Here is a 12,717-nt window from a genome sequence, read left to right on the forward strand (position 1 = left end):
TTTTCTCAGTTCCCCATTTGTGAGTGTATATACGTTCCTAGAAATGAATAATACCTGCACATTCAGTCAATAAGTTATAATCCTGTTACCATCATTATTTAGTATTATTATTGCTATAATATTTTGTTATATTTTTCTTTTTCATTGAACTTTGTTAGTCTGAGACAATTTGACAGCGATGGGATTAAGCTAGACTTCTGGTTAGCTTCTGTATTCTTATGACATGTCTCCATTATTCTTTGAGTACTTTTTTACTTTCTGGCACAACTAGGCATTCCAGGCTCCTCATGTACTTTCTGTGCCCTAGATCCGGTATCAGCCATTTCTCCAAGGATCTCTGTTCTTTTAATGGTACTTAGAAATGAAAATATAGGCTCTAGGTTTGCTCATTGTTCTTGGGATATGGTTACTTTCAGGCCCTCTCATCGGTCAAAGCTAGGGAATACTCTTTTATGTTTGCATGAATGTATATACATTCATACAAATAAATAATGCATGCACATTTACCTCTAGACATATTTACACACACACACACACACACACACACACACACACACTCACACACACACACAAAACCTTGAGTTCTCACTGTTACCTCCAACTCCAGTTTGGCACCACAGAATTCCAGCTCAGTCACCCTACACCATGTAGGGCCCTCCTCACCCTACTTGAGCTCTGACACCCCACGTCAGACCACTACTCCCTCCCACTCTCACATTTGTTTCTACACTCTGCTCCAGCTTTCCAGCAGTGCCCCACCCCATGCCAATGCAGATGCCTACCTTGCTGGCCCTACCTACTGGTTTTTGTACTGAATTAGTCAGAGAGACAGGAATGCCAGCAAACGGGAAGGAAATAAAAAATCACTTTGTTACTGATATATCTTTTAACCCATTGTTTATAGTTTGGTTTTGCCATCCAATCTGAGAATGTTTTGCTCTTCATACATGAATTTGTGCTATTTTAATTTATTCATATGAAAGGTGTGTTTGGTAGTAGTTTGATCTTCTTAATGTTATCCTTCCATTTTAACAATTTTTATGATCTGTGATTCTTTTTTCTTTTTCCTGTGTAGTTCTGATAATATGAGATGTGTACTTTTTTAATAGTCCTATTGATTACTTTTATAACCATAACTTCAAATGATGTACTTAATAATTCTTTATTATTTAGAGTTGATTTCTTCTACTAGCAGTGATTAAAATAGTGCACTTCCACTTTCTCCTTTCTCCTCTACTCTTTCTTTACCACTTGATTTTCATGGGCTAAAGTATTAATTCTTCTAGTGATTTCCTTTATACCCTTATTGCATGACTTAAGTGAAAATCGTTTTTGATACTCTATAAAAGTTGTGTAAGTCAGCCTGATTATATTAACTCCCACTCTCTTTAAAATCCCCACCATTCTCATTCTGATATTTGGTTTATAATATTTACCTTCTGCTTTGTAACCATAACTCCTCAGCAATTTTAGCTTTTGTCTTGCATTAAAATGGATTTAGCATTGCCAGCTAATCCTTTTACCTAATTTTCTCAATTGAGCTCTTGGCTTGCTAGAGTTTGTCATCTAACATTTTTTTTTTTAAGTTCATAGGAATGACACTCCCTGAATTCTTGCACGCTGGAAATATTTGTTGCCTTTAGCCTGGTAAAATAGTTTGAGTAAGTACAAAATGCTTGGCTCTCATTTTTCTTCTCCCAGAGGACTGTGTAAGGATTTCTCCACTGTCTTTTGCCATTGAAGTCTGGAGCCAGCCTGAATTTTTTTTTGTTTTCCTCAGTAGGTATGCTGATAGTTTTGCTTGAATGCACAATGATTTTTTTCTTTTCTTAAAATTTATTTTTAATTATAGTTGACATACAATATTATATTAGTTTCAGGTGTACAACATAGTGATTCAACATTTATACACCTTACAAAGTGATCACCACAATAAGTCTGGTACCATCTGTCACCGTATAATTATTATGATATTGACTATTTTCCCTATGCTGTACATTACATCCCTGTGACTTATTTTATAAGTGGAAATTTGTACTGCTTAATCCTCTTTCCCTTTTCCAATGATTCTTTCTTTGATTTTGAAGATAAGGAACTTTATTAACCTAGTTCTCAGCATTGGTCTTTTTGAATTAGTTTTTCCTCTAAATCTGTAGATTCAAGTTTTTATTATGAATTTTAGTTTTTAATTGTGGTAAAATACACATAGCATAGAATTTGCCATCTAAACCATGTCTAATGTACAATTCTCATAGTTTATAACATTTACCTCCTGCATGGTGTTAGTGCATTTACGTCGTTGCACAACCAATTGCAACCAATTGAACTTTCTCATCTTGCAAAACTGAAATTCTATAGCCATTAAACCACAGCTTCCTGTTTCCCCACCCCCCAAGCCAGGTTCAGTTTGTTATTTTTATTTTTAAGGAACACTGTCCTCAATTATATTTTGCTCTCCTTCAGGAGCAGTCATTATACATATGGTATTACAATCAAGGTGTCCTTGATTTTGTTCCTCTGAATATGTAGTGTACTGTAGAGAAGCGCTTTGCCATCTCTGCCCATGATCTGTCATTATGAGACACTGTGTCAGCATCCTCCCTCAATTTGGTTCCAGTCCCACTGGACTTGCCAGAAGTTCTTCATAGAAAGTGTTATCTGGGGTTGTAAGTGCTTTTTCCATTTTGTTCCAAACTGGAATTTACATATCTATATTTTCCTTGATATAAATAAATTCAGTTGGTTTCAGAGATAAGCTGGTAGATGTATCTTTACTCCTCTTCCTTACATTTTGAATTGTGTTATTGAGTGGTTTTCCCCCCTTTAACTTAATTTATATATATGTAATTTATTTAGAATATCACCCATATCTGAACATCAAACTTCCATAACCCTAGAAAGCAGGAAAACAACTGAAAAAGCAGAAATAAGCCTATTTTTAAATTGAACCATTATTTTTTGTCATTTCGTGAAATTTAGGGTGGGAAGGGAGGTAGAAAGCTGTGCTTGGCTTTCCATCTGGACATAGATGTGTTTGTATGTATCTTGAGTGGTTTGTTCCACAGAGGTCACTCTTTGCTCCCCACCCCTCCCCGCCTCCAACAAAGGTAGTATGTTAGAGCGGACAGACCCATACCACAAGGGGGAGCTGTCTGCTTCTTTTTATCTTAGTCACCCTGGGTCCTTTGGACTGCTGCCATTATGTTGAAAGAAATTTTACCTGGGCTGGGGTTTCCTCTGAAACAGCACCTGGGGAAGGTGTTTCTCCTTCACCAGGCTTTGTCATGATCATTGTGCCTCCAAAGGCACTGATGTCTGGATGTGAGATGATTGAAGCTTTCTCTCCTTCGAGTGGGGAGGACCTGGGATGTGTTAGGGTGCTGGAAGGCAGATATCATGGGAGCCTGGGAGGAGGATGGAAGAAGTGTTGTGTGCAGGTATGGGTCTGAGTGGAGGGTGCCTACATGAATGTCCATCATTCAGTACACAGACCATTTGTTAAGCATCTATTACCCATCAAGGATTAGGGATACTGAGATGGACATATAGACTTGCTTCTAAAGAGTTACCTACCTGGAAAACAGGTAGCACACATGCAAAAAATATGTTCCGAGAATAGAGAGGATGGAGGCATTAATTTCACAGGATGAAAATGGAGAGGTGGGTGGAAGTGGTGAATTCATTCAACATTCAACTAGTATTTATTGAGCAACTGCTGTGTTCCAGGCACTCTTTTAGGAGGTGGGGCTATACCAGTGAAAAAAACAGAAAGCCCTCCACTCTTGGTGCTTACATTCTAGTAAAGGAAACAGGTAAATAAGTAAATTATATAGTATATTAGATAGTGAGAAAATCTACAAGGTAAGTTCTAGAGATCTGCTGTGCAATCTAATGGGTATAGGTAACAACGTTGTTGGGAACTTAAAAACTTGTTAGAAGGATAGATCTCATGCTAAGATGCTAAGTGTCCCCCCTCCACACACACACACACACACACATGCGGCAAGGGGATACAAGAAATCTTTTGGAGGTGTTGAATACGTTTATTACCTTGATTGTGGTGATGGTATCATGGGTGTATGCGTATGTCCAAATTCACCAAAATGTATACATTAAATATGTGCAATTTTTTGTATATTACATAGACCTCAAAAAAGCTGAAAAATAAATGCTAAGAACAAAAATAAAGTAGAGAATATGTGGGGGAGTAGCAATTTTTAGATAGGCTGGCCAGGAAAGGCTTCTCATAAAAAGTGGCATTTGAACAAAGATCTGAAGGAAGAGAGAGAGAGTGAGCCATGTAGATTATATGACAGATGTTAATATATATCTTTTGCAATTATTTAAACCTCGAATAAAAAATTCTAGATGGCAGCTTTAAGATGTGTAATGGGGTACTCAGTTTTTAAAAATTCTTTTGGAACAAACTATCAGAGAGGGAAAATGAGATAATAATCCCATTTACAATACCATTAAAAAGAATAAAATACTTAGGAATACATTTAGCCAAGGAGGTAAAAGATCTGTGCAGTAATAACTGTAAGATACACACACACATACACACACACACACACACACGCCAAAAACATGTATACAAGTGGGCACTTTGGTCAACATAGCTCAAGCAGTAGTTCGCCATAATCAAAAGTGTCTGGAAGCTGGTGGTAACTACTTTGAGCACCTCTTGTTATTGCAGAAGTCAAACGTGACTTGTGTTTATCTTTTGTTATTGGTATATATTGAGTATTACAATTTTAATACAGTTTTTATTTCTTAAATGTGTATATATATTATTGGCACCCTCTGTGTGTGTGTGTGTGTGTGTGTGTGTGTGTGTGTATTCTAGTAAATATATAAACATATTCAGCCATGAGAAAAAAGGAAATCCTTCCATTTGCAACAACATGGATAGACCTTGAGGGTATTATGCTAAGTGAAATAAGTCAGAGAGAGAAAGACAAATAATGTATGATCTCACTTATATGTGGAATCTAAAAAACCCAAACTCCTGGAAACAGAGAGTAGATTGGTGGTTGACAGTGCCTAGGAGGTGGGGGAAATGGATGATGGTGATCCAAGTGTGTGAACTTGCAGTAATAAGATGAAGCCAGAAGCCTGATGAGCGGATGAATGTGGAAATGCGGGTGTATATAGGTTTCCTAGGGCTGCTATAATAAACTTCACTTCCCTACACCGGGATGACTTCAAACTACATAAATGTATTGTCTCACAATTTCAGAGGCTAGAAGTTCAAAATCAAGGTGTAAACAGGGCCATGCTCCCTCTGAAACCTGTAGGGAAGGATGCTTCCCTGCCTATTCTAGTTTCTGGTGTTTGCTGGCAATCCTTGGCATTCCTTGTCTTATAGAGGCATCACTCCAGTCCCTGCCTCCGTTGTCACACAGCGTCTACCCTTGTGTGTCTTTACATCATCTTCCCCCTGCATGTCTCTGTGCCCAAATTTCTCTCTTCTTACAAGGACAAGAGTCATATTGAATTAGGGGCTAACCCTACTCTAGCATGACCTCTAGCATAATTAATTATATCTGCAATGACCCAGTTTCCAAATAAGGTCACATTCTTTGGTACTGGGATTAGGGCTTCAACAATCATTTTAGGAGGACACAATTCAACCCATACTATGGTGGCAGTCTACTTGAGTGTGAAGTGCCCTCTTTACCCAGTGCTTATTATAATCGCTGCTCAGAGGGGGCCTGTTCCTGAAAGTATACCTTTGTTTCCTTGGCAGTTGTCTCAGAAATGGACGATGTGTGGCAGTAGTGGAAGGAGTCAGAAGGAAGATGTATTTCCTCATTCATTTATGACTAAAACAGGGTCTAGGTTGAGTGCCCCCCAGCCCCAGGATAGAGCGGGGGAACCAGATGAGGTAGGAGGAAGGACGGTCCAGAATCAATGCCTCTGGGTTGTTAGAGAGCAGACATGCCATGTGCTGGGCTTGGGGAGAGGTGATGGTTCTCTTCCCCTATAGTCATGAGTGTTCCTCCTCTGTTCACCTGTGTGCTAAGTATGGCCCTGGACCATGGTGGAGGGAAAGGAGGGATGCAGAATGATCACACGGATCATTGTAATGGATTCAACTGGCCTTTTTAGTCAAGTCAAGTGCCAGCTATCACTGCAGTGGCTCAGATTTTACTGATCTGATCTAATTAGCTATTCACTTTGCCTCAGTGTAGAAATTATGAATGGAAGGCGGAGGGATGCATTTTTAATAACAGCACAAGAAAGTGGCTTTCATAGCAATGGCTCGAGCTTTGACTATTTTCAGGATGGTAAATCCTGGCTCTTTAGAGGTTGATTTAATTTTTGAAAATGCTCAAATGTCACTAGGAGCCCCGTGTGATGAATAAGGAGGCAGACCAGAACCAGAGTGGCATTTGGACAAGAAGGAGGCCCAGCACATGTGGCTGTGGCCTAGTGTGACAAAAAGGGCTTGTTAGAAACAAATGAAGAAACCAAAACTCATAGACACCGACAGTAGTTTAGTGGTTACCAGAGGGTAAGGGGGGAGGGAGGTGGTAGATGAGGGTAAAAGAGATCAAATATATGGTGATGGAAGGAGAACTGACTCTGGGTGGTGAACACACAATGTGATATGTAGAAGATGTATTACAGAATTGTACACCTGAAACCTATGTAGCTTTACTAACAATTGTCACCCCAATAAACTTTAAAAGAAAAAATTGCTTGTTAGGGGCAGTGTCCTCAACACAGGCTGTGACTGGCTCAGGGCCTGGGATCAAGGCAGGACGTTTCTCCCCTTCTTCTCTAGGGTCCACCCCACAGAACACAGACACACAGCAAGTTGCATGCTTTCAGTTTAATCAATCTGGGCCACAAACATGTTTAAGGCATTAAGGCCAGGGACTCCATTCTTTCAGCTTCTCAAACCAATTATTTGGATCAAACTTTTTCTTCAGTCCTTGTAGAATGTCAGCTCCATCTAGAAGAAAGCGGAGATGAAAATGAGACTTGAAGGGCCCCAGGCACCATCTACCCTTTCCATCCTCCTCAACTCTACCTTGGGCTTTCCAGCCTCACCAGGCCCCTGGGGTCAGAGGGAGTGAGGTTAGATTCCCCAGATGCTGAGAGACCTGCCCTCTCCCCCCACCTGGGCAGGGGCCAGAGGAATAGAAACAAGCAGGCTCTGCAGTGGAAAGGCTGGGGGTAGGGCCCCAGGGGGATCTGGTATCAGAAAGCTATGCGGTTTGAATGTGGATGAGAAAGTGGCACCGTTTGAAAGCACAAAATGAAGGAAGCTTTAATGGGGAGGGGCCTGAGTCAGTTCCAAGTTTCCTGTGTGGGGTGGGGGTGGGGGCATATTCTTGCCCACCCTCTGCCTGTGGGTGGTGGGTGGTGAGTATTTCTGTCCCCACAAGGCTTTGCCTTGGGATGCACTCACTTCCAGCTATTTGTTTTCCATCTTGAATTCTTTCATTCACTTGTTTTTCTGCTTCTTCAAAGGCCTTCTCTGCTAGCAAGAGACTTTTCTCTATCATAGCTTCTAATTTTGGAGCAGAAGAATTGTATCAGTAGAAAAGCAACAGCGTTTAAAGAGAACCCCCACCTTCCCCCCTCTCCTCCCACCCTACATTATCCCTGTATAAATTCCTAATGTGGAGAAGTTTTGCTGAGGGGCCATCTTCTCTCTCTTAGGAAGGTGGGTGGGCCATACATGGTGCAGGAAGCAAACTCTGCTGTTGCAGAGACTCTATGGGGTATTGCGTGCACCCCAATTGTGCCTTTGTGTTCAGGTGAATGAATGTCTGCTGCTTCTGGGCATGTCTCTGCGAGTGGAGGTGTCATGCAGACCTGTCACCAGAGACGTCTCTGGGTTGTTATTTGGTATAGAGACAGAGACTTACTCAGAACATTTAGTCCTGGCCTCGGAGAGAGGACCTTGGCTGGCCACTGAGCTGCCTCCGAAGTCTTCTGGGCTGCTGTGTCTATCTCAGGAAGAGAAGCAGTTTTCGCTGAAGTTGTCCTCTCAAGTTCAGCTTATACCAATTTGTTATATACCAAATATATATATATTTGTTAATTTATATAATTATAAATTATATAATTTATACCAATTTGTTAATTTTATAATATAATATATATTAAAATAAATATGTATTTATACATACAAATATACCAATTTGTTAATTTTAGTAAAGTCAAAGTGTTCTTCCTTCCCCCCTCCCCCCCACCCCACCTTAGGAATGGGTGGCAAGGCCTCAGAGACCTAATATGTGCTGGGTGCCAGGATACAGAAGTGATATTACATAAACCCTCCCTCTTCAGGGAGCTAGGATTTCTACACTATGTGCCTGTTATAAGCTGAATGTTTGTGCCCCACCCCCTTATTTATCTGTTGAATCCTAACACCCATTGGGATGGTATTGGGAGGTAGGGCCTTTGGGAGGTAATTAGGTCATAAGGTAGAGCCCCTGTGAATGGGATTAGTGCTCTGTTAGAAGGGACCCCAGAGAGCTCTCCTTTCTTGTCTTTCCACCGTGTGAGGATATAGCGAAAAGTTGGCAGTCTGCAACCTGGCAGAGTGTCCTCACCAGAACCTGACCACCCTGGCACCCTGATCTCAAACTTGTAGCCTCCAGAGCTGTGAGAAATGCATTTCTGTGGTTGAAGTCAGTCTATGGTTATTTGTTGCAGCAGTTGGAATGGACTAAGACAGAGCCTGTTGGAAGGTGGGCAGGGTTAGGCACTTCTCATGGGCAGGGTTGGGGCTAGAGTATGGGGGGAGTCAGGGAGCATGGCAGAGAGAAGCTGGGTCTTAAAGGCAGGATTTTGGTAGGGAGGGTGTCTAAAGGGGCTTTGGGGGGGCAGGAAGTGAATCAGCAAGAGCTCAGGGCAAGGCATGTGTGGGACAGCTATGAGGAATGCGAGAAGTTCAATCTATTGGATGTGGAGGTACGTGAAGGAGAGGGAGGGAAAAGAGGGTTGGAAAGGGGGTCTGAGGCTGGATAGCGGGCACCTTGCTAAGGAGCTGGGAGTCATGAGAAGTGTTTGTGGGAGAAAGTATTAATACTGTGTGGAACATATCCCTTATTACTTAACCTCATATTCTTCTCCCTTTTATTCACAATAAGCCTCTTCCCCATTCTTCCCACTGACAGTGCCCGCCTGGGTTCTCCTGTTTTGTACTTACCCTTGTCCTACTCCAGTCCCCCATTACCACCAAGAGCAGGACCCGAATCCCCTCACGCTGGATTGCTTTCCCAGACTCCACTGACATCCCAGCTCATTGACTCCTCCCTCCCCCCTGGGCAGGGACGAGAGGGCGGGAGAAGGACTCACCACTAGTGGGCTCCTGGGCAGGAGCAGCCTCCACAGGGTCAGAGGCAGCATCTTCTGCAACGGAGGAGAGAGACGATGGTGAGGACTGAACCTGATCCACACCCGCGCCATTCCCGCCATTCCCAATTCTGATCTCTCAGGAACGTTTGTGGATGCAGGAGGATACATTTTCCTGTTGGCTGAACATGTCCTTCTGCCACGCTAGTGGGTCCCCACCAGGGCATTCTTTCTGATGTTTAACTCCTACAGTTTTTTGAAGCAGGTTCTCCTCAGAGAAGTGCAACAGTGCTCTGAAAATTGCCCTTCTCCCAGCTTGCCTCTGGCCTGTGAGGGTGCCCTAAGATTGTGTCAGGGAGCTGGCTGTGGTCAATGGTGCTGGAGGAGGACAGTACAGGGGCCACTGGGCCATGCCCGAGTGATTTATGAAATTGGGCCCCCACCCCTCATTTTCCTTATTCATTCAACACAACGTTTATGCAAAGTTCTCTGCTAAATGAAGGGGCTTCAATGATGAAGAAGATGGACAAGCCCTGACAGAGCTTATGTTCTATTACTCAGTTCTTTAGTTCCGGTGTGATGGTCCTAGAAGAGCAAGTGCAGCATAATGCAATAAGGGCAAGTGGGGCCTAATTTATCCAAGTTTTTCGAGGAAGTCATTTTTGAGGAATTCATACCTAAACTAGGATTTGACAGATGAGAAAGTGTTGGACAGGAGGCATTCAGAGTTGGCTGGGGGAAAGGCACAGGGAGAGGAAAAGCATTCCAGGTAGAGGGAAGAGCAAGAAGGAAGGTCCCAATGTTTGAGGAACAACAGGGTGGTCCTGACCTGAATAGTGCTTTTGTGATATTGAAAAAGGCATCCCAAGCGACAGCCATGGGCAGGGTGTGCTGCTTGGCAGGTGGGACGTGGGCTATATTTCAGTCCTTACCACCCCCTGCCTGGTACCTTTGTGCAGGAGACAACCTGCCCAGCTATATGTGGTGGCGCAGAGGCCCTGCAAGAAGGCCACTGTGGCTGGATCACAGTGAGTAAAGGAGGATGTGTGAGGCGATGAGCTGGAGAGCAGCCCAGGCCAGGGGTTCCTGGCTCTCAGAGCAGTGGGGTTAAGAAGTTATGTGTGGATATTTGGAGGCAGGAGTCACTTGCAGAGGTGGGAGGAACCAGGACAGCATTGGGAGAGAAAGAGAGGAATGAAGACAGGAGTGAAGGCTGCCCTGGACTGTGAGGGCTCTGGCGGGTGCAAGGGGAGGGCCATACTCACGGGCACAGACCAGGGCCCCAGCCAGAGCTGCCAGAAGAAGGAGAGCCATGAGTCTCATGCTTGATGATGAGGAGTGAGTATAACCACAGAATCCTCAGCAGGTCCAGAATACATTGCCTGGACTCCTGGGCCCTTTTTAAGATACCAAGGGCCAATGAGAATCAAGCTTGGAGAGGTGTGACTTCCGTGTCCTCCTCCGCTTCTTCCCCAGATGGTTGCCTGTTAAGTCAACAAGGGCTAGCTGGGGCTGGCTGATTCCTGGCATCCTTGCTGGGGAGGTCCTTCCCCCACTGACTTCCAGCCATCTCTTTCCTCCCCTCTTCCTGCTCCACTCCACCCGCCCTCTGGGTTCACATCTCTGGGATCTCAGACACCGGAGGCAGAGCAGGTTTGGTTTGGGAAGATTCTGGAATGTGTCTGTTGAGGCAGTGGTAGGACTCTTAGTCCTGGCATCTCTCCAGGGGGCTCGGGAGGTCACGTTGCCCACCTCTTGCAGCGATCTCCATAGGACTCAGTGTAGGGGCTTGAAGGTTTCCCTAGGCTAAGTGACCCCCATTCCCTGGGGAGGTCACACTCAGAACATCTGGGTACTGAGTTTATGGTTCCTTTTTCCTCTTGGGGTGATGGCCTTGAAGGCACATGTTCCTTCTCTGGAGTTGTTCCCTGTTCTTGAAGTTATCTTCCCCCCGGGAGGAACCGCTCCAGCCCCACATGGGCTCCTGTCAACCTCCATCTTCAGGCCTAACCAATGGGACCCCACATTTCTGAGAGGACCTCCTGGTTAAAGCAAGTTCACTGAAGTTGGAACTTGGTTGTCCCTTCAAGTGGGGAGCTGATCCATGGTGTGAACAATCCAGAAAAGCAGATCATTCTCTTTGAGTTGGGGTTTCTTCCTCCCCTGAGCTGGGATTCAAGAGGCCTGGACTTTGAGCTCTGATTTTGTTATATACATAAGATAGTGTACTGTTATATACTGAAAAACTTGAAGATTTTCATTTGTCATTGAGGACTTCATGGCTCCTATGTACAAGATAGTGGTGGAGATTAAGTGAGATAACATATGACAAAGCATTTCATAGGCAATACATTTCTATGGAGATGTGTGGGATTCTTGAACTTTGCAGAGGATTTACCTTTCTGGGTAGGTTTGATTCAGGCTGGTGGTAAATGCTAAATCGAATGGCGTTGAGGAAAAACAGGAGTTAGTTGAAGGACTGAGCGATGGAGAATGGAGTACCTATTTGTGATTCTCCATTTGCTGGATGTTTTGTTCTTATCAGGGCCCAGGTGGTCCTGTAGGCTTCTATGCCTCATGGCTGCTCTGAAGATTAGTGTGAAAAAGGGGGTTTTGGGGAGTTTTTGGCATGAGGGTGTTTTGAGTGTCTGGGTTCAGAGCATTAATCTCCTCAGGATATCAAGAAAGAGGAAATGAATGGGGTAGGACATTACATATATGAGGAAGTGAGTCCTTTCAGGACATTTCACCCATCCTTAACCTCCAGGTAAGATGACTGTCACGTTCAGGCAGCTGATCTGCTCCAGACATGGGGTTTGAGACCTGGATTGAAGTAATGGCTCCCCTATCAGCTTCATGTGTAATTTGATATTTGAGATTTATCTAGCATCTAATGGTGGCCAGTAGGTGAAGCAGAGAAATGCATTGCATTAACATAAGGACAGGACTTGGCAATTGACTGCCTGAGGGTCTGGGCCTGGGAACCTTGAAGGCGGTGGTGGCCATAACTGCATGGGGAGGGCTGAGAGACAGGAGAAAATTTTAACTGCATGAGTGCCCTAGGGTGTGTGTGCATATGTGTGTGTGTTCATGTGTGCATTCTGACCCTAGATCCCAAACAATCTCCATGAGCACATTAAAAAAGTCAACAGAAGCAAACTATGATATTTGCACAAGATTTTTCTAAGAGGAAATGAGAACTTTGGCATCAACATTCAAGCTGTCACAGAGCAGGGTCTTTCCAAATGTCACTGCTCATTCCTTTTCCTCTCTCAATTCTTCTCTTGGCCTCAGGAATTAAAGAGGCAGGTACTGACATAAATGCGGGTGAAGTGGAAGGTAGCAACACTTGTTCTAGAGAAAAATTTCATAACTTTATAACAGGGCCCAGGTCCAATGTTA

At 43.6% G+C, this 12,717-nt stretch overlaps 1 protein-coding gene across 2 annotated transcripts; it reads right to left on the reverse strand.

Moving 5' to 3' along the window:
- Positions 1–6,832: 6,832 nt before the first annotated feature.
- On the reverse strand, positions 6,833–10,671 carry LACRT (lacritin). 2 transcript variants are annotated; one of them, XM_019659687.1, is made up of 5 exons: positions 10,581–10,671; positions 9,319–9,372; positions 7,884–7,964; positions 7,421–7,522; positions 6,833–6,961 (listed from the first exon to the last, which is right to left on the reverse strand). In XM_019659687.1, exons 1-5 carry the CDS (start codon positions 10,636–10,638, stop codon positions 6,873–6,875), a joined length of 384 nt encoding a protein of 127 aa, XP_019515232.1. In that variant the 5' UTR covers positions 10,639–10,671; the 3' UTR covers positions 6,833–6,872. The 2 variants fall into 2 exon arrangements, with proteins under 2 accessions (XP_019515232.1, XP_019515231.1); XM_019659686.1 differs by having other exon boundaries at positions 7,884–8,015.
- Between the last annotated feature and the right edge of the window lie 2,046 nt (positions 10,672–12,717).

Source organism: Hipposideros armiger, unplaced genomic scaffold (assembly GCF_001890085.2).
Source record: "Hipposideros armiger isolate ML-2016 unplaced genomic scaffold, ASM189008v1 scaffold_303, whole genome shotgun sequence".
NCBI classification, from domain to species: Eukaryota; Metazoa; Chordata; class Mammalia; order Chiroptera; family Hipposideridae; genus Hipposideros; species Hipposideros armiger.